We start from the raw sequence: 20,979 nt of genomic DNA on the forward strand, positions 1-20,979 counted from the left end.
CAACCCCTTTAAAGGAATTGTTCAGTATAAAAATAAAAACTGTGTAAATAGATAGGCTGTGCAAAATAAAAAATGTTTCTAATATAGTTAGTTAGGCAAAAATGTAATGTATAAAGGCTGAAGTGATTTGATGTATAACATGTCAGTCAGGACTCTACTTCCTGCTTTTCAGCTCTCGTGGTTTACACTGACTGGTTACCCTGGCTACCAGGCAGTAACCAATCAGAGACTTGAGGGGGGGCACATGGGTCATATCTGTTGCTTTTGAATCTGAGCTGAATGCTGAGGATCAATTACAAACTCACTGAACAGAAATGTCCCATGTGGCCCCCCTTATAGTCACTGACTAACTCAGAGTTAGAGAGCTGAAAAGCAGGAAGTTGGATTCTGGCTGTTTTATTAGATATCTGTTCACTCCAGCCTTTATACATTACATTTTTGGCTAACTAACTATATTACAAACATTTTTTATTTTGCACAGCCTATCTATTTACCCAGTTTTTATTTTCACACTGAACTGTTCCTTTAAGAGGGACACTAGGCCCCCTGACTGGTAACGGCTTCCTTTAGAAGAGACCATGTGACGTATCGGGGGGGGGGAGTTTCTGCTCTGCCGGCGGCTGCAATGGACAGAGATACAGGTTTATCCCTAAATAAACAGGATGCAGACGTAAAACAGCGGAACACACGCGCCAGATGCACTCGTAACTGGAATGTGGGTGTGGCTGCAGGAATGTGGGTGGGGCTGAGCCAGAGGGCTGGGAATATAAATATGAGGCACTGGGGGGCAATGGCAGGAAGGAGGCGCAGGCCTCGCACAGAAATAAAAACACAGCAACAAAATATTTATACAAAATGAAAAAGAAAACCCTGGTTCTGTAACTGCATTGGCACTCCTGCGGGAGGGACACAATGGATTGTGGGTGTTCTGGTGTGCGATGTCTGTAAACAACTTGTGCTTCTATACAACCCATGTACCAACACGGAGCAAGAGCCAAAGTAAAGATGGCCGCCTGCAGAAAGACAAGCTGCCCCCATCCCTGGTGATCCTGCTGCTTCTGTAGGGCCATAGTACAACTCCCAGCACCCCCTGCATCTGGTCGTTGTAATTCTGTGACAAATGGAGAAGAACAACAGCCTAGAGATCATCAGAGTGTGAGTAGCGCAACCAAACTATACAAACTGAATAAAGAACGGGGTACTAGACCTGAAGGGACAATGAAAGTGGAATTAGCTGGGGGGGGGGGGTAATGTTTAGGCCCCGCCCAGTGAATATAAGTGCCATAGCCCTTACACATACATCTGTGAAGCACTGGGTTTAGTGTTGCCTTAAAGGATAAGTAAACCTTTGAAATAAGTGAATGTAAAACTGATGAGGGCTCTCTAATTTTGTTACAACAGCGCCACCTGCTGGTCAGTTTCCCACCAGTCTGACCACCAAGTAGTCAAGGAAGTTGTCAGGAGAAAGAAAGAGGCTGATGTTCTTCTGCTTAGGAAAGATGTGAGAAAGGTTTCTAATTGTTTTCCTAAGCAGAAGAACATCAGAGCAGCCTCTTTCTTTCTCCTGACAACTTCCTTGACTACTTGGTGGTCAGACTGGTGGGAAACTGACCAGCAGGTGGCTCTGTTGTAACAAAATTCATTCATATTAACAGTACATCTATCCCTTAATATCTTGGAATTAAAAAAAATAAAATAATGAATGTAAATTACAAAAGTGCTTAGAATAACTTCCTCGTTAATTTTACAATCACTTATTTTAAAGGTTTACTTATCCTTTAATTGAAAGGAAGCAAAAATCAGAATGATCACCTCGTCCTTTTCACACACAAACAAAACGCTTTTCAGCTGCTCGCGGGTTCCTGTTTTTCACATTGCGGTAAACGTTGACTTGTACTGACGCATAAAAACATTATCGTCCGAGTGTAAGTCTCAGCGGATGTACAAAGTCCAGAGATTGTACGGATCCCTCCACTGATGTAGGAATTGTTTCCCGGGGGGGTGCAATTTAGTTCCTGCTCCGGGACGTCTGGCTTTGACCTTTGGCCCAACCAAAACTTGGGCGAGTATAATGGTGCCAGTGCTGAGGATACAATCTTGTCTGTACATGGGGAACGTAAGAAAAAATAGAAGATTGTGGCAACACAGCCGCCATCTTTGTTTTTTGGTTCTTAATGCTGGTGAGGAAAAGTGACTGGTTCTATATCAGCCGGCGAATTAGGAATAGTTTCCAGCGCCCCCTTGAGAAGGGTCTTGGTCCATGCAGCAGCCGAGGGCTTCAATGTCATTACTGATGTCGGAGATCATCCGGTCCCACTCATCCCCTTCTGAGGGCCCCGACTGCTCGTCAGAGCCCCCGGCTGCACCGTTTCCATTGGTCGTGGAATGGGAAGTGGAGCTCATTGTCCTTCTGTACCGCCCAAAGCTGTCGGTGATGATACCGCGCCCATCTTTTACCCCTATGGTTTCTAGGAAGTTCTCGAAATGTTGGCTGTCCTTCTCTGGGATGAACGGGCGGAGTCCTGCAGGAAGACAGATACACGTTCACTGCTGGTTAACACTCATGAACATGTACAGTATCCTTTTCTACTCACACAGCACACAATTCTGTTGTTCATTACAGATTTATGTCACTTTCCTAGGCTGCTCTCTTTCCTGTGGTCAGGGGGGGCGGGGCTTGTATCCAAAAGAAAGGTGACTGGAGTATGTACATTGATCTTTATTGAATGAACAATAGACAGAACGGGCTCCCTTTACAGGTCAAACCTATTGATCATCTACGCTGCCCACAAAGGTCAGTGCTAAGCACCATTCCCCTGACTGACCACAGGAATAAGAACAGCCCAACAACCTAATCTCTTCTTTCCTAGGCTGCTCTCTTCGCTGTGGTCAGTTGGGGCGGGGCTTGTATCCAAAAGAAAGAGGTGACTGGAGTATGTGCATTGATCTCTATAGGATGGAGGATAGAGAATGGGCTCCCTCTACTGGTCAAACCTATTGATCATTTACGCTACCAATAAAGGTCAGTGCTACCAGCATTCCTCTGACTGACCACAGGAAAGAGAACAGCCCAAAAGCAGGAAATGAAAAAAAAAAAAAAAAAGACAGTTTTGTACCGGGACAAACTGAAAAGCCTATTTCAGAGACCTAAACAATATGAAACAGAAGCCAAAGGATATAGAGTAAGAGTCATACCCTTATATGTAATAAATGGCACTAAGTTTGCCCATGGGCAGTAACCCATTGCAACCAATAAGACTCTTGCTTTGAAACATCTGAACAGTAAATTCTACCGACTGATTGGTTGCTATGGGTTACTGCTCCTGGGCAAACTTAGACTATTGCTAGTGGCTCATTACCTAGCAGTAGAAACTTCCTGCTGTCCCCATACAGCTGCCGCAGGTTAATGCAGAACTCGTGAATGGAGGAGCCGTTGCGATACTCGTGAAGCAGCATTGCAAACTGCTGGATTTCCTGCGACGAGAGTTTAGTCCTGAGCTGAAAATACAAAGAGAAAGGTCATGTTGCATGCAGTAGGGGGCGCTACGCTGCACATAAAGTAAAGGTTCTTACAGTCATCATGTAGTCCTGCAGCAGCTCTGCAGCCGTAGCACTCAGCTCACTCTCACTCGCCGTCTTGTTAGGGGAATGGAGATTGGAGAGAGAAGTTGGGGAATTACCATCGCCATCCACAGACTCGGGGAAAGAACTGCAAAGGAAAAAGATATGAGTTACCAGCATTATTCTTCTACACGGCCCACTAATCGTAATGTCTTCTAGAATGTCCTGAAAGCGAGTTGTGCCCTTTTTTATAAACCCTGGGGACTGGCCAAACCTACTCCTCCTTTCTGCTCAATGTCAATGCTAAATCTGAGCAGAGAAACATCCAGAGAAGCTGCTCTGCTCAGTAATGATAACTGGCTAAACAGAACAGCAGGGGGTACAACTTTAACTCCCACTGCTTCCCACTCTACTCTAATGAAATCTTATGGCACATGGGAGTTATCAGCGCCTGAAAAATGCAGAAGAAAAAGACTAATATGGAGCCGGATTCCCCATTAAGAGGCAAATGGCTTCATATTGGCAGATCTGCTCATACACACACAGATCATTGTTACAATCATGGGAGATGAAAGAAAGACTTACAAGGTGCTGGCCTCCAGCTCATACGCTTCCTTCGCATCCACTTTGGTGGAAGAGTCATCTGGAAAAAACATAGAAAATTCATTAGGCTTTAGTAGATATTGTTTTATGTATATACCACTGACATATATCACCGCAGTTATTTTATATCAGTCCCCGTCCCAGCAGAGCGTACAATCTAAAATCCCTATCACAGTCACACACACTAGGGTTCATTTTATTGGGAGCCAATCACGCTTCCTGCATGTTTTTGGGGTGTAGGAGGAAACCCACTAAACATGGGAAGAATATACACAAGCTTCTTAGTAGAAGTGACTTGGCTGGAATCAAACCCACGACCCCTGTGTTGCTGCTCAATATCTCCCTGTTATTACTTATAGAGACAAGTGGGTGATGGAGATTTTACATGCCACAAGGGAGACTCTGGTGACCAACTGGGCAAGGGAATGTGATTTGAGGATATGCCAGGAGGCGGGACAAAACGTGAGACTTACCGCTGTGTAAGGACATGTGACGTGTGGGAGTTGAGGCCCCATCGAATATCGCTCTGTCCAGAAAATCGATGGTGGATTCTGTGTAAACGATCTGGAATACTTGGCTCAGCAGTAAACATAACTCCTCAGCAGCTGCCTGTAGGGGGAGTGGAGGATGAGAATCAGCAATTCGTTCCCAGGACCTACCCCCCACCCCCAAAACCATAGGAGGACTCCCCCCACCACCTCCATCATAGGAGGACTCCCCCCACCACCTCCATCATAGGAGGACTCCCCCTACCACCTCCATCATAGGAGGACTCCCCCCACCACCTCCGTCATAGGAGGACTCCCCCCCACCACCTCCGTCATAGGAGGACTCCCCCCACCACCTCCATCATAGGACTCCCCCCACCACCTCCGTCATAGGAGGACTCCCCCCACCACCTCCGTCATAGGAGGACTCCTCCACCACCTTCATCATAGGAGGACTCGCCCACTACCTCCATCATAGGAGGACTCCCCCACCACCTCCATCAAGGAGGACTTGCCCACCACCTCCATCATCAGAGGACTCCCCCACCACCTCCATCATAGGAGGACTCCTCCCCCGCCATCATAGGATGACCCCCCCCAACATCATAGGAGGACTCCCCCATCACCACCATAGCGGGGCACCCCAAACCCCAACTCAACAAACAGAACCCCCCCCCCATACCTTGTTCTCCGTAGCCAAGATAAGCAGGCAGCAGGCATCCACGGGTACTGTCCCGCACTCAGACAGGGACCCCGACGTCAATCCTTTGGCGCTTTCCGCAGAGAGGCTTTGGCTGGGAGATACCCCCGGCTCCTGAGCTAACAATGGAACGAGACACACAAGCTGATTGGTGGGTCCTTATCCGTCGCCCAATGAATGACTGCGCCCCCTAGCAGCACCAGTGATAATCACCTGTTTTCAGGAGCACCAAGTGCAGGCAATCGTCCCGTATGTAAGTGACGGCGGCAATGTCGTGTATTGGAACCCTGAGAATAATGTCCTCTCCGTCTCTCCATAGCACCTTGATGTTGTAGGCGGAGACACTGATCAAGGCATCATGCTCTGGGCTCAGCTGTGCTGGAAGCTGATGCAGCCTCTGTATGGACAGGAAAGGGTTACATGGCAAAGCTGAAGGTCGCTGGGAGTTGTGTAGATAAAACAACTGCAGTTGACCCCCCAGCCTTCTTGCACCACTTCGGGCCCCCATCTCCCCCATATTTAGCACATACCCACCTTTGCATTGTCCAACAGCTGCAGGATCTCTGTGCGACTGGAGGGATTGAGGTACCCCGGAACTGACGTCAGCTGCCCTAAATACTGAGCGAGAGAAGAACAAACAAATAAAGCCCCGAAAAAGTCCAGCTTATCCTTTAACCAAGTCTCCCCTCAGCAGCTCCCAATCTTGTATCTGGTAGTGTCAGCGGCACTGCACATGCTCAGTGGGCTCTGGGGGAGGGGCTGCTGCTGAGAGCCTGAGCTTAGGGGCGTGGCAAATCATTAAACCATTAGCAGAAAGGGAGATCACATCTGTCTAGGGCCGACGATGAATCAGTGTTGATGCAGACTGCACTGATTTTTTCACATGTAATGTGACTCATGTGACTGAACCAGTCACTAATCAGTCTTGTGAATGTTATAGCTGATTATATATATATATATATATATATATATATATATATATATATATATATATATATATATATATATATATATATATATATATATATATATATATATAAATAAAGTAGCCCCTCTTGTAAAATATAAGGATATTATAAGTTACCGAGGAGTTTCATGACCATATATATATTTATACAGGTCATGGAACTCCGAGGTAACTTCTAATATCCTCATATTTTGCAACTGGTGGTACTTTATTATAATACACAAATTTCAGTGAGTCATGTGACAGAAATGACATCACAACTCACCGTTTATAACGGATATAATTTACAGGATATTCATGGCTTTTGTGTATTATATATATATATCTATAATACACAAAAGTCATTAATATCCTGTAAATCATTTCCTTATAAAAGGTGACTAGTGATGTCATCAGTTATAAACAGTCAGTAGTGAGGTCATTTTTGTCACGACTCACTAAAACTTGTGTATTGTAAGAAATAAAGTAGTCCCTGTTGCAAAATATGAGGATATTAGAAGTCACCTGTATAAAAGCACTCTGCCTCGTGTTTTTTATGGTCATGAAACTCCTCGGTGACTTATAATATCCTTATATTTTACAATAGGGGGTACTTTATTCACTATATATACAGTATATTGTGAGTGGTTCCCTAAGCTCAGGCCAATGTGCTGGGAATCAGTAGAAGAGAAGATGGGGAACTTGGGGGCCTTGGACTGGTACAGAACCCCAGAACATAAGGTGTATGTTTTGAGCCCCTCTCCCAGGAAGTGGCCCCAGGGCCCGCCTACCTTTACTTCCTTCTCAATGTAGTCGTTCAAGAGCACGTCGGGCTCCACGCGGTGATCAGCCTGCGACACAGACACCGTATGTAGCGGCCTCCGCTCCGTCACCTTCTCTTGCGCTTTCTTGTCCCGCCCCTTCTCGCCTTTCAGGAAAACGCGCTTGAACGGCGACACGATTCCAGGCTGCTGGCCAATAAGACGGAGAATATAAAGACAATGCCCACTTATGGCAGGAATGTATATATATATATATATATATATATATATATATATATATATATATATATATATATATATATATATATATATATATATACACACCAGGGCATTGGGCAGCACCCCTTCCCCCTTCCACTGCCACCAAACCCTGGTTTAAAGGGTAAGTGCATCCAACCAGGCGTTTACTCTAAGGAACTGCACTCTATAGGCCAGGAAAATCCACACGCAGAGCAGTTTGGAAGAGCAAGAGGTCAAATCTCCATCAACCTGCCTTGCATTAATTACACACATTGATGGGAGCTGCCATATTGCTTCAGTGCAGAAGCATATCTTTAAAGGGGTGGTTCACCTTCAAGTATGTAATAGAATGGCTAATTCTAAGCAACTTTTCAATTGGTCTTCATTATTTATTTTTTATAGTTTTTAATTATTTGACTTTATCGCCTGACTTTTTACAGCTTTCCAATGGGGGTCACTGACCCCATCTAAAAACCAAATGCTCTGTAAGGCTACAAATGTATTGTTATTGCTACTTTTTATTACTCATCTTTCTATTCAGGCCTCTCCTATTCATATTCCAGTCTCTTATTCAAATCAGTGCATGGTTGCTAGAGTAATGTGGACCCTAGCAACCAGATCAAAAACTGGAGAGCTGCTGAATAAAAAGCTAAATAACTCAAAAACCACAAATAATAAAAAATTAAAACCAATTTCAAATTGTCTCAGAATATCCCTCTCTACGTCATACTAACAGTTAATTTAAACGTCAACCCCTTTAAAGGGGTCTGAACTTCTAGTATGTTACAGAATGTCCAATTCTAAGCAACTTTTCAACTGGTCTTTATAATTTAATTTTTTTTATAGTTGTTCTAACTCTTTAGCTTTCAAATGGGGGTCGCTGGCCCCATCTAAAAAAACAAAACAAATGCTCTGTAAGGCTACAAATGTATTGTTATTTTTTATTCCTCATCCTTCTATTCAGGCCTCTCCTATTCATATCCCAGTCTCTTATTCAAATCAATGCATCGTTGCTAGGGTCATTTGGAACCTAGCAACCAGACTGCTGAAACTGCAAACTGGAAAGCTGGTGAATAAATCAAAAACAGCAAATAATAAAAAATGAAAACCAATTACAAATTGTCTCATTATATACCTCTCTACATCAGTGATCCCCAACCAGTAGCTCATGAGTAACATGTTGCTCCCCAACCCCTTGGATGTTGCTCCCAATTTTTGAACTCCTGGTTTGGAGACAAGTTTTAGTTGTATAAAAACCAGGTGTCCTGCCAAACAGAGTCTCAATGTAGGTTGACAATCCACATAGGGACTACTAAATGGCCAATCACAGCCCTTATTTGGCACCCCAAGAACATGTTTTATGCTTGTGTTGCTCCCCAACTCCTTTTTCTTCTGAATGTTGCTCACGGGTCCAAAAGGTTGGGGATCCCTGCGCTACATCATACTAACAGTTAAAGGGGAACAACCAAATAAGAGCACACTTGTTAGTAAAGGTGGCCATAGACGTAACAATTACGATCTTTCTTGGAAAAGATTAGTTTCAATACACACGTGTAGAGCTGAATCATCAGATATACATATAGAAACAATAGAATTTGACCTGTATCTGATGATTCAGCACTAATAATGGCCGATGTTTGGGTCCCTCCAAAGGAATCCAATCAAAATTTTCCGTCCGGCTCGATCGACCAGTATCCAAGTCTTCTGCAGATATCGTTCGGCTCATTTCCCACCATACACGTACCGAATATCGTACGAAAATTTGTTGTGTGATATTATCTGAGGCCACCTTTAGTCTCCCCGTCACCCAAAGTAGCCGCGTGGCCCTTGCATAACCTTTGCATCACTAACGACCCCACACAGGTTGCTTTGTGGGGAGTCAGTCACTGCACCCAGGAAGTGGAACAGACCGGATGAACTGAGAGGCCGACACAAGGTGGTACATCCCACAAGGGAGAGCAGTCACCTCATATACACAGGGCACAACTGATACACTGGTTAGCCATTTAATCGGATACAAACCTTCCCCTCTGTCTGACCACGGGGAAGAGAGCAGCCCAGAAACCGGAAATTAAAGGACTGACTTGGGCCCAGGTCTCTACCCGTTACACAACTGCCATCTTCCCTATCCAGTCCCAGGAGCAGCACAATGAATAAAGTCGCTCCCTACCTCTCCATCCATCAGTGGGTCCAGCCTGTAAGAGCGGAGTGTACCATACAGACAGATCTATTTACTGGGAGAGTCTCAGCATCTGTTGTTGTGATGTTGTGATGTTGTGACTGCCGACAAACACTGGTTGAAAAACACCTGGCGGAAGCCGAAGAACCACAACTTCCTCCTCAGCAAATGGGCTGCTGTGTATTCACATGTGTAACTGCAACTGTCATTTTTTCACATGCCCTGAATGATGCTTTGGAAGCCAATCACTGCTAAAAAGCAGATTAGAATTGTGTCTATAAAGGGGTTGAATACTAGTATGATATAGAGAGGGATATTCTGAGACAATTTGCAATTGGTCTTCATTTTTTATTATTTGTGGTTTTTCAGTTATTTAGCTTTTTATTCAGCAGCTCTCCAGTTTGCAGTTTCGGCAGTCTGGTTACCAGTGTCCGAATTCCCCTAGCAACCATGCATTGATTTGAATAAGAGACTGGAATATGAATAGGAGAGGCCTGAAGAGAAAGATGAGTAATAAAAAGTAGCAATAACAATACATTTGTAGCCGAAGTCGCCCGAACTTCGGAAAATGAAGCGATATGTATGCCATCCTGCAGGCGATTCGCATTCTTGCCAACGGGAAGGCATTTGGGGAGATTAGTTGCCCGCAGTAGAGAAGATTTGTTGCTTGGTGACTAATCTCCCTGTATTCCAACACCCTTACAGACCATATGTCTTTTAGATGGGGGTCAGCGACCCCCATTTAAAAGTTGGAAAGAGTCAGAAGAAGGCAAATTAAAAAAACGATATAAAATAAATAATGAAGATCAAATGAAAAGTTACTTAGAATTGGCCTTTGTATAACTGATTAGAATTTAATTTAAAGGTGAACCACCCCTTTAAAGGGGTGGTTCACCTTCAAACAACTAGTTATTTTCAGATTGTTCACCAGAAATAAAGACTTTTTCCCCAATTACTTTCTATTTTCTAGGTATAACCGTTTTTCTAATATTGAAGTGTAAAGTGTCAGAGATGCACAGTCAGATTCGGGGAGTTTAGTTGCCCTGGTGACAAATCTCTTCTTTGGGGCAACAAATCTCCCCGAACTGCCTTCCCGCGGGCTACAATGTAAATTGCTGGTGAAATGGTACTTGGATCGATTCGTTTTGCGAAGTTGCCCCACAAGGAAATGCTCAGAGTGCCGTCCCGCTGGCGATTTACATTCTAGCTGGCGGGAAGGCAGTTCGGGGAGATTAGTTGCCCTGAAGAAGAGATTTGTTGCCGGGTGACTAATCTCCCTGAATCTGACTATGTGTCTCTGTCCTAAAGCAGCTCTGGAAGGGGTGGGGGTCGCAGACCCTGTAAACTGATCTAAATTGATATGTTTGTCCCTGCTGAGCAGAATCCCTGAGTTTCATTACAGGCAGCTGTTAGAATTAACACAATAGTTGCTGATACTCCAGAGATGCTGCTGAGAAATGGATCAACTAATTATTGTAAATTGTAACAGTTTAGAGTCTGCACCTGAATTACTGAGCTGCCAGACTCAAACACCAGAGACAGGGTCATTAAACTAAAAAATAAATAATGGAAAGTAATTGAAAAAAGTCTTTATTTCTGGAGAACAATCTGAAAACAATTGAACTGAAAAAAGTGGAAGGCGAACATCCCCTTTAAAGGGGAGCTCCACTCAAAACTTAAATCTTGCATAATGAAAGTAAATGTAATTCTAAGCAAGTACCGAATTTATGACTGGCTGTGTATATTCTCTGCACTGTCCGTTCTGACTGCTAAAATAAAGTAGCTGAAACCAGCTGAACAGCAGACCTGCCTATTGCTACCTTGTGTCAGGAGTCAGAACTAGAGAACAGAAAGGGATAAACAAAGGCGGCTTCGTTTACAAGTAAAGGTGCAGAAATGATTTTCCCTGAGCCACAGATTCTATAAGAAACCGGTAAAACCCAGACCCCTACTTTATTGTTGCCAGGAAAAGTCTGCTGGAAAAAACAAGTTACTGATATCCAGCCTTGCCCTAAGGATCTGTTTCCTGCATGTGTGCTGAACCCCACCCACTATTCAGTTCAGAGGACCCTGCAGATCAGCATCAGACAGGACAGATAAGGTTTTGCTCATAATAGAGAACGGGCAGCTTAAGCGCCACCTGCTGGACACACACAGTCACAGCAGCCACAGGGGCAGAATGGATCACAATGGATCACAATGGATCACAATGGATCACATACACTGCTGGATTTGTAACAGTTGCTGCTGCCCATGTGGGAGACTGGAAAACCCAATGAATGGTTTCTGTGCCCATGGGGAAGAGAACAGTCTTACAGCAGGAAGAAGAGAGCACGGGAGCTTTGTACATGGGGGTGGTGCGGGTTAGATCCATAACATTTTGCACCCTAAGGATGGTGTGTGGGGGTGGCTATACCATTCCCCAAAATGTAAATACACGGAAGCTGCCATAGCAATTGTACCATGGATGCAAGGTACCCAAAGACTTGACATGCATGTTACTGAACTACATCTCCCAGTAGCCAATGTTAGCTCAGCTGAATTAGTGCCAACTGCTGGGGGCTGCTGTGTGTTACAAATCTCAGAGGGGCTCATTAACCAACACTGGGCAAATAGGCACCTGGAAAGCAACCAATCAGATATTAGCTTTTTCTCCAGCCAGTTGCAGGCAGAACAATAAAAGCAAGCAATTGATTGGTTCCCATGAATCCCAACAGCAGGCTGCTAATCACCATTAATCACAAGCAACAGGGATAATAATAATTTCCAAAGGCAGATAATGGGCCCTCCTGTAGGGCCACAACAACACCTTCAAGTTTTGATCTGATTATTGAGCCAGGGGCCAAATGAAGATTATATTTATATATATATATATATATATATATATATATATATATATATATATATATATATATATATATATATATATATATATATATATATATATATATATATTATAGAGTATATTATATATTAGTGTCAGTGAGCTGCAGCCAATCAGAATGAATGAAACAAGGACCTACCATGATAACCATACAGCAGATGCTTAACCATCGCCCCCGGGGTCAGCGCTTCCCGTAGTCTCCCACCTTGGCGACAAGCACAGGAATGAAACCCCCCTTAGAGCGAGGCCGGGCAGGAGCTGGGAGGCTGCTCTCAGAATAGGAAAAGCCCAATCCCAGGAACTGCGCAAAACCTCAGGGAGTTGTCGACAGGATTTAGAAGACAAATACACAGAGCGGCTCCACCCTGACAGTCAGAGGAAACCAAGTAACGGCTACAGGGACAGCTGCTCCCTCAGCCTCCAACTTCCCCTTTAATCTCACATCCACCCAGAGTATTGCACAGGGGCAACAGTCTGCCTCTCATCCAATGTTTTAAGGGGATGCAAACCCCCTTGCTCATAGTCTGTACTATGTCAGCATAGGTATTCCCCCTGTACTAAGCACAATTCAGCAGGAACAGCCCCTAAGTTTGCTCATAGTCTGTACAGAGAGATCCCATAAAACTATGGCAGCATAGGTATTCCTCTGTACTAAGCACAATTCAGCAGGAACAGTCCCCTAAGTTTGCTCATAGTCTGTACAGAGAGATCCCATAAAACTATGGCAGCATAGGTATTCCCTGTACTAAGCACAATTCAGCAGGAACAGCCCCTAAGTTTGCTCATAGTCTGTACAGAGAGATCCCATAAAACTATGGCAGCATAGGTATCCCCCTGTACTAAGCACAATTCAGCAGGAACAGCCCCCTAAATTTGCTCATAGTCTGTACAGAGAGATCCCATAAAACTATGGCAGCATAGGTATCCCCTGTACTAAGCACAATTCAGCAGGAACAGTCCCCTAAATTTGCTCAGTCTGTACAGAGAGATCCCATAAAACTATGGCAGCATAGGTATTCCTCTGTACTAAGCACAATTCAGCAGGAACAGTCCCCTAAATTTGCTCAGTCTGTACAGAGAGATCCCATAAAACTAAAGCAGCATAGGTATCCCCTGTACTAAGCACAATTCAGCAGGAACAGCCCCCTAAGTTTGCTCATAGCCTGTCCAGAGAGATTCCATATAACTACAGGTAGGCTTGCATAGAGCTTCGTTGTAGATCTCCTGGGTAATCTAACACTTGTTTGGGGGCACAATATTTTGGCCAGGGCATGTTACATATTTGTGTCTGCCCATAAGAAGCAGCTGGGAAGGAAGAATGGCAGTGAGTGGGTGTATGAGATGTGTAAATACAGCACAATTGCCAGGGAAGTGTCACACACATCACACACACACTTAGTCACAGTGTGAACACAAACATCACAGGTGCCAGTCACAATCCCCAGTCTCATATATTAATACCATTTATATAGAATGGGGAGATCCAAGCTCTTTATGGCTGAACCTGATGCCCCATAGAGGGACTGGAAACAGACTGGGGATAACTGGGAGCTGTAAGGTTGGCCCTGAAGGCTGCTGGGAATGAGGAGAGAGGAGGAGGTGGGAATGGAGCAGGTACAGCAGAATTCCAGACACACGGTACTTCCCAGCTTCCTGTTTGGAACAGTCTTGGCGTGGGATTTGGAAAGAGGATTTTAAGGACACAGAGACAGCAACACAGAGAAAATGCAGAACAATGAAAATCATCTGCCAGGAGTCCATTAAATGGACATAAACTCCCAAATAACACTTTGCCAATTACAGGCAATTATATGCTGCTTCATTATCTCCCCCTAGTGGCCAGATTATACCCTGCAATAGGCATCCATTGTTCCCTGACCTGCTGCCCAAGCCTTTATTTCTCTCCTTTAAAAAAAATCCAACAAGACGTGGGCTCTAACAACCCAAAAAAATAGCAGAAAATAAAAAGGACCCAAGCAAGCACCAACATCTGTCTTCTGTATGTCTGCTACTAGCACTGTATTCTCCTGTATTCACTGGAGGAAGGGCAGTTGTCCCGAAACGTCTGACCATGACTCGCGTGTCTGGAGCACCACAATAAATTTGGGAACAGCCCACATTTGATCAAGGTATTGGCTTTTCATTTTTTTGCTATTCTCCTGTATTCAGCCAGGGTTTCACGGCCCTTTTACGCAAATCTGACAAAAACACAGAGCTGCCATTAAAGGACATATTTTTCCAGTCTCTGAAAAGGCATTTCACATGGACAAAGTCTGAACATAAATATTTAGGTGAAGTTCTAGTTCTCCCTGAAGCTGGACACCACATGGCAGTATTTATCCAGAACAGTCTCTGGGACTTCTAATATCCTTATCATTTACAGTAGGGGGTACATTATCCCTTATAATACATGAGTGATACTCAGAGTTCCCTGTATAACTCAGCCTGCAGCCTTGTGCCTTTATATGGTCACAGAACAACCCCTCAGTGACTTCTGATATCCTTATCATTTACAGTAGGGGGTACATTATCCCTTATAATACATGAGTGATACTCAGAGTTCCCTGTACAACTCAGCCTGCAGCCTTGTGTCTTTATATGGTCACAGAACAACCCCTCAGTGACTTCTAATATCCTTATCATTTACAGTAGGGGGTACATTATCCCTTATAATACATGAGTGATACTCAGAGTTCCCTGTATAACTCAGCCTGCAGCCTTGTGCCTTTATATGGTCACAGAACAACCCCTCAGTGACTTCTAATATCCTTATCATTTACAGTAGGGGGTACATTATCCCTTATAATACATGAGTGATACTCAGAGTTCCCTGTATAACTCAGCCTGCAGCCTTGTGTCTTTATATGGTCACAGACCCCTCAGTGACTTCTAATATCCTTATCATTTACAGTAGGGGGTACATTATCCCTTATAATACATGAGTGATACTCAGAGTTCCCTGTATAACTCAGCCTGCAGCCTTGTGCCTTTATATGGTCACAGAACAACCCCTCAGTGACTTCTAATATCCTTATCATTTACAGTAGGGGGTACATTATCCCTTATAATACATGAGTGATACTCAGAGTTCCCTGTATAACTCAGCCTGCAGCCTTGTGTCTTTATATGGTCACAGACCCCTCAGTGACTTCTAATATCCTTATCATTTACAGTAGGGGGTACATTATCCCTTATAATACATGAGTGATACTCAGAGTTCCCTGTATAACTCAGCCTGCAGCCTTGTGCCTTTATATGGTCACAGAACAACCCCTCAGTGACTTCTAATATCCTTATCATTTACAGGCGGAGGTAGATTATTTGCTGGCAGGTTACTTGTCATGATCTAATATCACATTATGGCTAGACAGGGTGCCCCGTGTGCATTGCATATGGTGCATGAGAGGGCAGAGGGCAGAGTCTAGGAGCTGTATGAAAGACAAAGCAAGAGACAGAGGAAGGGGTTCATGTTTCCCAGTATGAATGAGGCCCATAGAGACCATGCAGTGACCAACACAATAAAACAGGTGTAAGGTTTCCAGTGTCAGATACATAGAGAGGTGGAGGGTGCTGATTTGGCTGCAGGAAACCAGAGACGGGTGCTGCGGTGATCTCATCATCAGCACTCCTTTGTGCAAGCCAGGCAGAGATCTGCTCCATCAGACTAGTTCAATATATATATATATATATATATATATATATATATATATATATATATATATATATATATATATATATATATATATATATCTATCCAACATATGTATTGCACACTCGCTGGCAAAAAAGTGATTAAGCTGTACTGGGTGCGTTATCTCAAAATGTGGTGAGTCACTCCACTAAAAATATATATATTATCCAAAGAGATCGCACACCATGATATTAAAGTTTAAAACATGGCTGTTTTTATGCTTACGAAATAAACGCTAAGGTAAGCTTAAATATACTCATCCATATGGAGATCTATGCAACGTTGGTTAGGCTACTATCCAAAATGTTGGATACTAGCCTAACCAAAGCCAGAGAAAATTTGAGGAGAACAACTTATAGAAACAAAACTGGAGACAGGCAGCGTTTGGTTTTTGTTGGGCAATATCATTCACAAAGTGATCATTTTCGACACATTATATGGAAGCATTGGCATTTGCTGAGGGAGGCTTATCCCACAATTTCAGCCTGTCGTTTAGAAAGGGTTGTAATATAGGCACAAAAGTTACACAGGCAGAAATAACACCTTCACCCAGACAATACACCTTTATGGGGCCCCCAAAGCTGGGTATGTTTCGATGTAGGGGATGTGCACAATGCCGGTTTGTTCTAACTGGCGCTACCTTTACTAATCCACCAACCAACAGGGAATATAAAATTCGGGGTCATTATAGCTGTGACACTAATTATGTTAGAAGTTCAATGGATACAGAGGTTAAAAACCCTTAGCCTATTGGGTTTGAATAAGAATTTTGACCTTCATTTATTTATCAATTAGTTTATCCCTTTGGCATTTGTTTTTTTTCATGCATTTTGTGTAAACTATTTCTATTCACATTTGTGCCACTAGTATCTATGTATGTATTTTGGCTATTCTTCTATATGTGTGTAATGTTGTACATATTTAGCCCATTTCCAAAATGGGACGCCACAAGGCTTAAGTGAGCTTCTGGGAACTGTAGTCCTAATTCTACATGGAGACCAGCTTGAGAAAGGGAGCAGCAAGCACCCGAAACGTTGCATAGATCTCCATATGGATGAGTATATTTAAGCTTACCGTGGCTGTTTTTATGCTTACGAAATAAACGCTATGTTTAAAACTTTTATATCATGGTGTGCGATCTCGTTGGATAATATATATATGTTTTTTTCTACTACATATACCTGCCTGGTCCAAACATGTAGATGACACTCTATAGCAGGGATCACCAACCTTTTAAACCTGGGAGCAACATTCAGATGTAAAAGGAGTTGGGGAGCAACACAAGCATGAAAAATGTTCTTGGGGTGCCAAAGAAGTGCTGTTATTGGCCATTTGGTAGCCCCTATGTGGATTGTCAACCTACATTGAGGCTCTGTTTTGCAGTGTACCTGGTTTTTATACAACCAAAACTGCCTCCAAGCCTGGAATTCAAAAATAATCACCTGCTTTGAGGCCACAGGGAGTAACATCCAAGGGGTCGAGAGCAACATGTTGCTCACAATGCTACTGGTTGGGGATCACTGCTCTATAGAGAAGCTGCTGTTGGCAGAGAGATTTCGGTGAGGAGTTTTTTTGGGCTTACAAGAAGGGGTCCTTTGATTCCGTGCCGAGGTAATGACAAGCACAGAGCAGCATTGTCAGTGTACTGTTTGGATTTGCTCTTATGGAACCCAAGTTAAACAAACAGGGGCAGCCAGAAAACTTCAGGATCCAGCAATAAAGTCTCCTCCCGGCACACCTCAAACTGCCCCAAACTCTATACAGAAGCAAAAAGGCACTGAAATTTGGTTTTCAGAAATAATGCTCCAAACAACCCCATGCCCATTTGGAGAGAGGCTATAAAGCAGTTTAACATTTCAGGTTCCACCTTGTGGAATCAAGTACCCTGCAGAGTAATGGTTCCCCCCTTCTCCTGATGGAATGCAGAACATGTAGCGGGCTTCCATGGGAAGATCCAGTGTAATGAGCCCACCAGGAATAATACACATGCACGCTTTACAGTGAGAGTGAGCGTGACTAAATAACTCTCTGCCCACACCGTATTTAGGGGCCGATTCACTTACTTCGATTAAAAAACTTCGAATTTTTGTGCTCCTCGACTATCGAATTGGCGTAAATTCGCCTGAGTAGAATGATTCGAATAGATCGAGCGAAAAAATGCTGCGACTATTCGCCATTCGATAGTCGAAGTACTGGATCGAGCGCAAAAACGCTGCGACTATTCGCCCATTCGATACTAGTTGAAGTACTGTCTCTTTTAAAAATACTTCGACTGCCTACTTCACCACCTAAAACCTACCGAATTGCTTTAAAAGCCTATGGGAAAGTCCCATAGGCTTGTTTTCCAAGTTTTTGATCGAATAAAAAGGCATTCGGTCGAATGAAAATCCTTCGAGCGAATATTCGATGGAGCGCCTATTCGCCTGGCGAATATTCGCCAATTCGACTATTCGCCAGCGTGTAAATTCGCCCGAATTGCCTATTCGATTCCATTCCCCAGTCGAATTTCGAGGGATTTAACCCCTCGAAATTCGTCCCTTGATGAATTTGCCCCTAAGTGTTGGCTCTGCAGATTTCAGTGCAGTGATCTTTCAACCAAAGGGCTACTGTATTCACTACCTAGTACAGCAGCCTGATGACAAAAGGATATTGAGAAGGGCATGTGCCTCAGGCACTATTGTGGGGGACCCAATCGTTGGAATTGTGGGAGAAATTAATGGGTGAGCAGGGTGCTGGTAAGCTGTGCAGACTAGGAAAGACCTTGTGTCTTGAGTACTGCTCCTCTCAGCTCTGTGTTAGTGCGCCTACTACTGTGACTTGGGGAACCCTGTACCCCAGACCTGCCACTGATCAGGTGTTAAAGGGGTTGTTCACCTTTAAATTAACTGTTAGTATGATGTAGAGAGTGATATTCTGAGACAATTTACAATTGGTTTTCATTTTTTATTATTTGTGGTTTTTGAGTTATTTAGCTTTTTATTCAGCAGCTCTTCAGTTTGCAGTTTCAGCCATCTGGTTGCTAGTGTCCAAATCATCCTAGCAACCATGCTTTGATTTGTATAAGCGACAGGAATATGAATAGGAGAAGCCGGAATAGAAAGATGAGCAATAAAATGTATTTTTGAGAAAGAAAATCAATAAAACCTTATGGAGTTTTTACCTGATCCAATTAAATCAAGGTTTTTAATAATAAATAAGGTCCAATCGTGGATCCTAGTTTGGTCGGACTTTTTAAATAAGATTCATATTTTGATAAATAAGCCCCTTAGTGTGACGTGGAGAGTGAGATCCCTTGCAAATGTTTTTTTTATTATTTGTGGTGTTTTTGAGTTATTTAGCTTTTTATTCAGCAGCTCTCCAGTTTGCAGTTTCAGCAGTCTGGACTGGTTTGAATAAAAGACTGGAATATTATTAGGGAGCATCTGAATCGTAATATGAGTAATAAAAAGTCCCTATAAGAATACATTTGTAGCCTTACAGAGCATTTGTTTTTTTAGATGGGGTCAGTGACCTCCATTTGAAAGTTGGAAAGAGTCAGAAGAAGAAGAAGCAAATAATTCAAAAATGAAGACCAATGGCAAATTTGTTTACAATTGACTTTTATATAAGATACTAAAATTTAATGGTGAACCACCCCTGTAAGTCAAGTGTTTCTCCTATGAAACAGCTCACGTTTTGTGGGTGGGAAAAGAGAATGACGACGCCCCCTTTACAATGACAAAGCTGAAACTCAAATGACATTTACAAGCGGGTGCAAATTTTGAGGGGGCATACTAGCACAGCCAGCACCCACTGTTTCCATCCAGAAGGAGCTGGCTTGTTGCTGAGAAACAACTCATAGAGACAACAGGAGTCGTGTTACAGCAACAGCCGGGGAGGGAGAGGGGGCACCCACATTACAATGGGACACCTTCATTTTATTAATCAATTTTCAGCAGATTTCTTACCTTTTTACCTTTCTTGCCATCATCTTCCATCTCTCACCTACGGAGTCTCCTCCTCCTGCGGTCTTGGGTGGCAGATGATGAGGAGGAGGATGGGGTGGGGGGTGCTGCTGTCGCCCGTATTATGGGATACAATGACATCCCTGCAGCCCCAGGAGCTCCAGGTATGTTTAGACCTAACTGGAGCAATTCCTGGGGTGGGACGTGGAGCTCAAAAGTTAAGGAGAGAAGGGACACGGGAGGAATACAATAAAGACTAGAGAAGAGCTTGTACAGGTGAGAAAAGAAAGGGAATGAGAAGTGATACAGACAGATGTCTTAATATCAACAAATACAGGTACAGGGGGAGGGTGGTATCAGTAACAGCAAAGAATGATGCCTCGGGCTCAAAGGGAAATGCTGCTCGCTGTGGGGTGGGTAATAGAACAGGTAAAAGGGAATGTACTGGTTACAGAGGCACTAGGTGTATTCTTCAATATTGGCAGAGAGAAGGGGTGTCACTCACAGATGGAGGTTCCCTGCCAGTGAAAAGCAGATACAGCGCTGGATAGAGACAGAACTAGGGGACACGAATGAGGGGCAGGGGACACTAATGAGGGGCAGGGGACACTAATGAGGGGCAGGGGACACTAATGAGGGGCAGGGGACACTAATGAGGGGCAGGGGACACTAATGAGGGGCAGGGGACAGTAATGAGGGGCAGGGGACAGTAATGAGGGGCAGGGGACACTAATGAGGGGCAGGGGACACTAATGAGGGGCAGGGGACACTAATGAGGGGCAGGGGACACTAATGAGGGGCAGGGGACACTAATGAGGGGCAGGGGACAGTAATGAGGGGCAGGGAACACTAATGAGGGGCAGGGACAGTAATGAGGGGCAGGGGACAGTAATGAGGGGCAGGGGACACTAATGAGGGGCAGGGGACACTAATGAGGGGCAGGGGACAGTAATGAGGGGCA

At 43.9% G+C, this 20,979-nt stretch overlaps 1 protein-coding gene across 4 annotated transcripts; it reads right to left on the reverse strand.

Annotated features, from left to right (window-relative positions):
* Nucleotides 1-1,658: 1,658 nt before the first annotated feature.
* Nucleotides 1,659-20,872, reverse strand: LOC108718459 (cerebral cavernous malformations 2 protein). Of its 4 annotated transcripts, none has more exons than XM_041565732.1 (10): nucleotides 20,022-20,872; nucleotides 7,090-7,266; nucleotides 5,887-5,970; nucleotides 5,566-5,749; nucleotides 5,335-5,471; nucleotides 4,638-4,773; nucleotides 4,147-4,204; nucleotides 3,574-3,709; nucleotides 3,360-3,498; nucleotides 1,659-2,522 (listed from the first exon to the last, which is right to left on the reverse strand). In XM_041565732.1, the coding sequence occupies exons 1-10, from the start codon at nucleotides 20,049-20,051 to the stop codon at nucleotides 2,218-2,220; spliced, it is 1,386 nt and encodes a 461-aa protein (XP_041421666.1). In that variant the 5' UTR covers nucleotides 20,052-20,872; the 3' UTR covers nucleotides 1,659-2,217. The 4 variants fall into 4 exon arrangements, with proteins under 4 accessions (XP_041421666.1, XP_041421665.1, XP_041421668.1 ...); XM_041565731.1 differs by having other exon boundaries at nucleotides 7,090-7,269; XM_041565734.1 differs by lacking the exon at nucleotides 20,022-20,872 and adding an exon at nucleotides 12,523-12,943.
* Between the last annotated feature and the right edge of the window lie 107 nt (nucleotides 20,873-20,979).

The sequence above is a fragment of the Xenopus laevis genome, chromosome 6L (assembly GCF_017654675.1).
Source record: "Xenopus laevis strain J_2021 chromosome 6L, Xenopus_laevis_v10.1, whole genome shotgun sequence".
NCBI lineage: Eukaryota > Metazoa > Chordata > Amphibia > Anura > Pipidae > Xenopus > Xenopus laevis.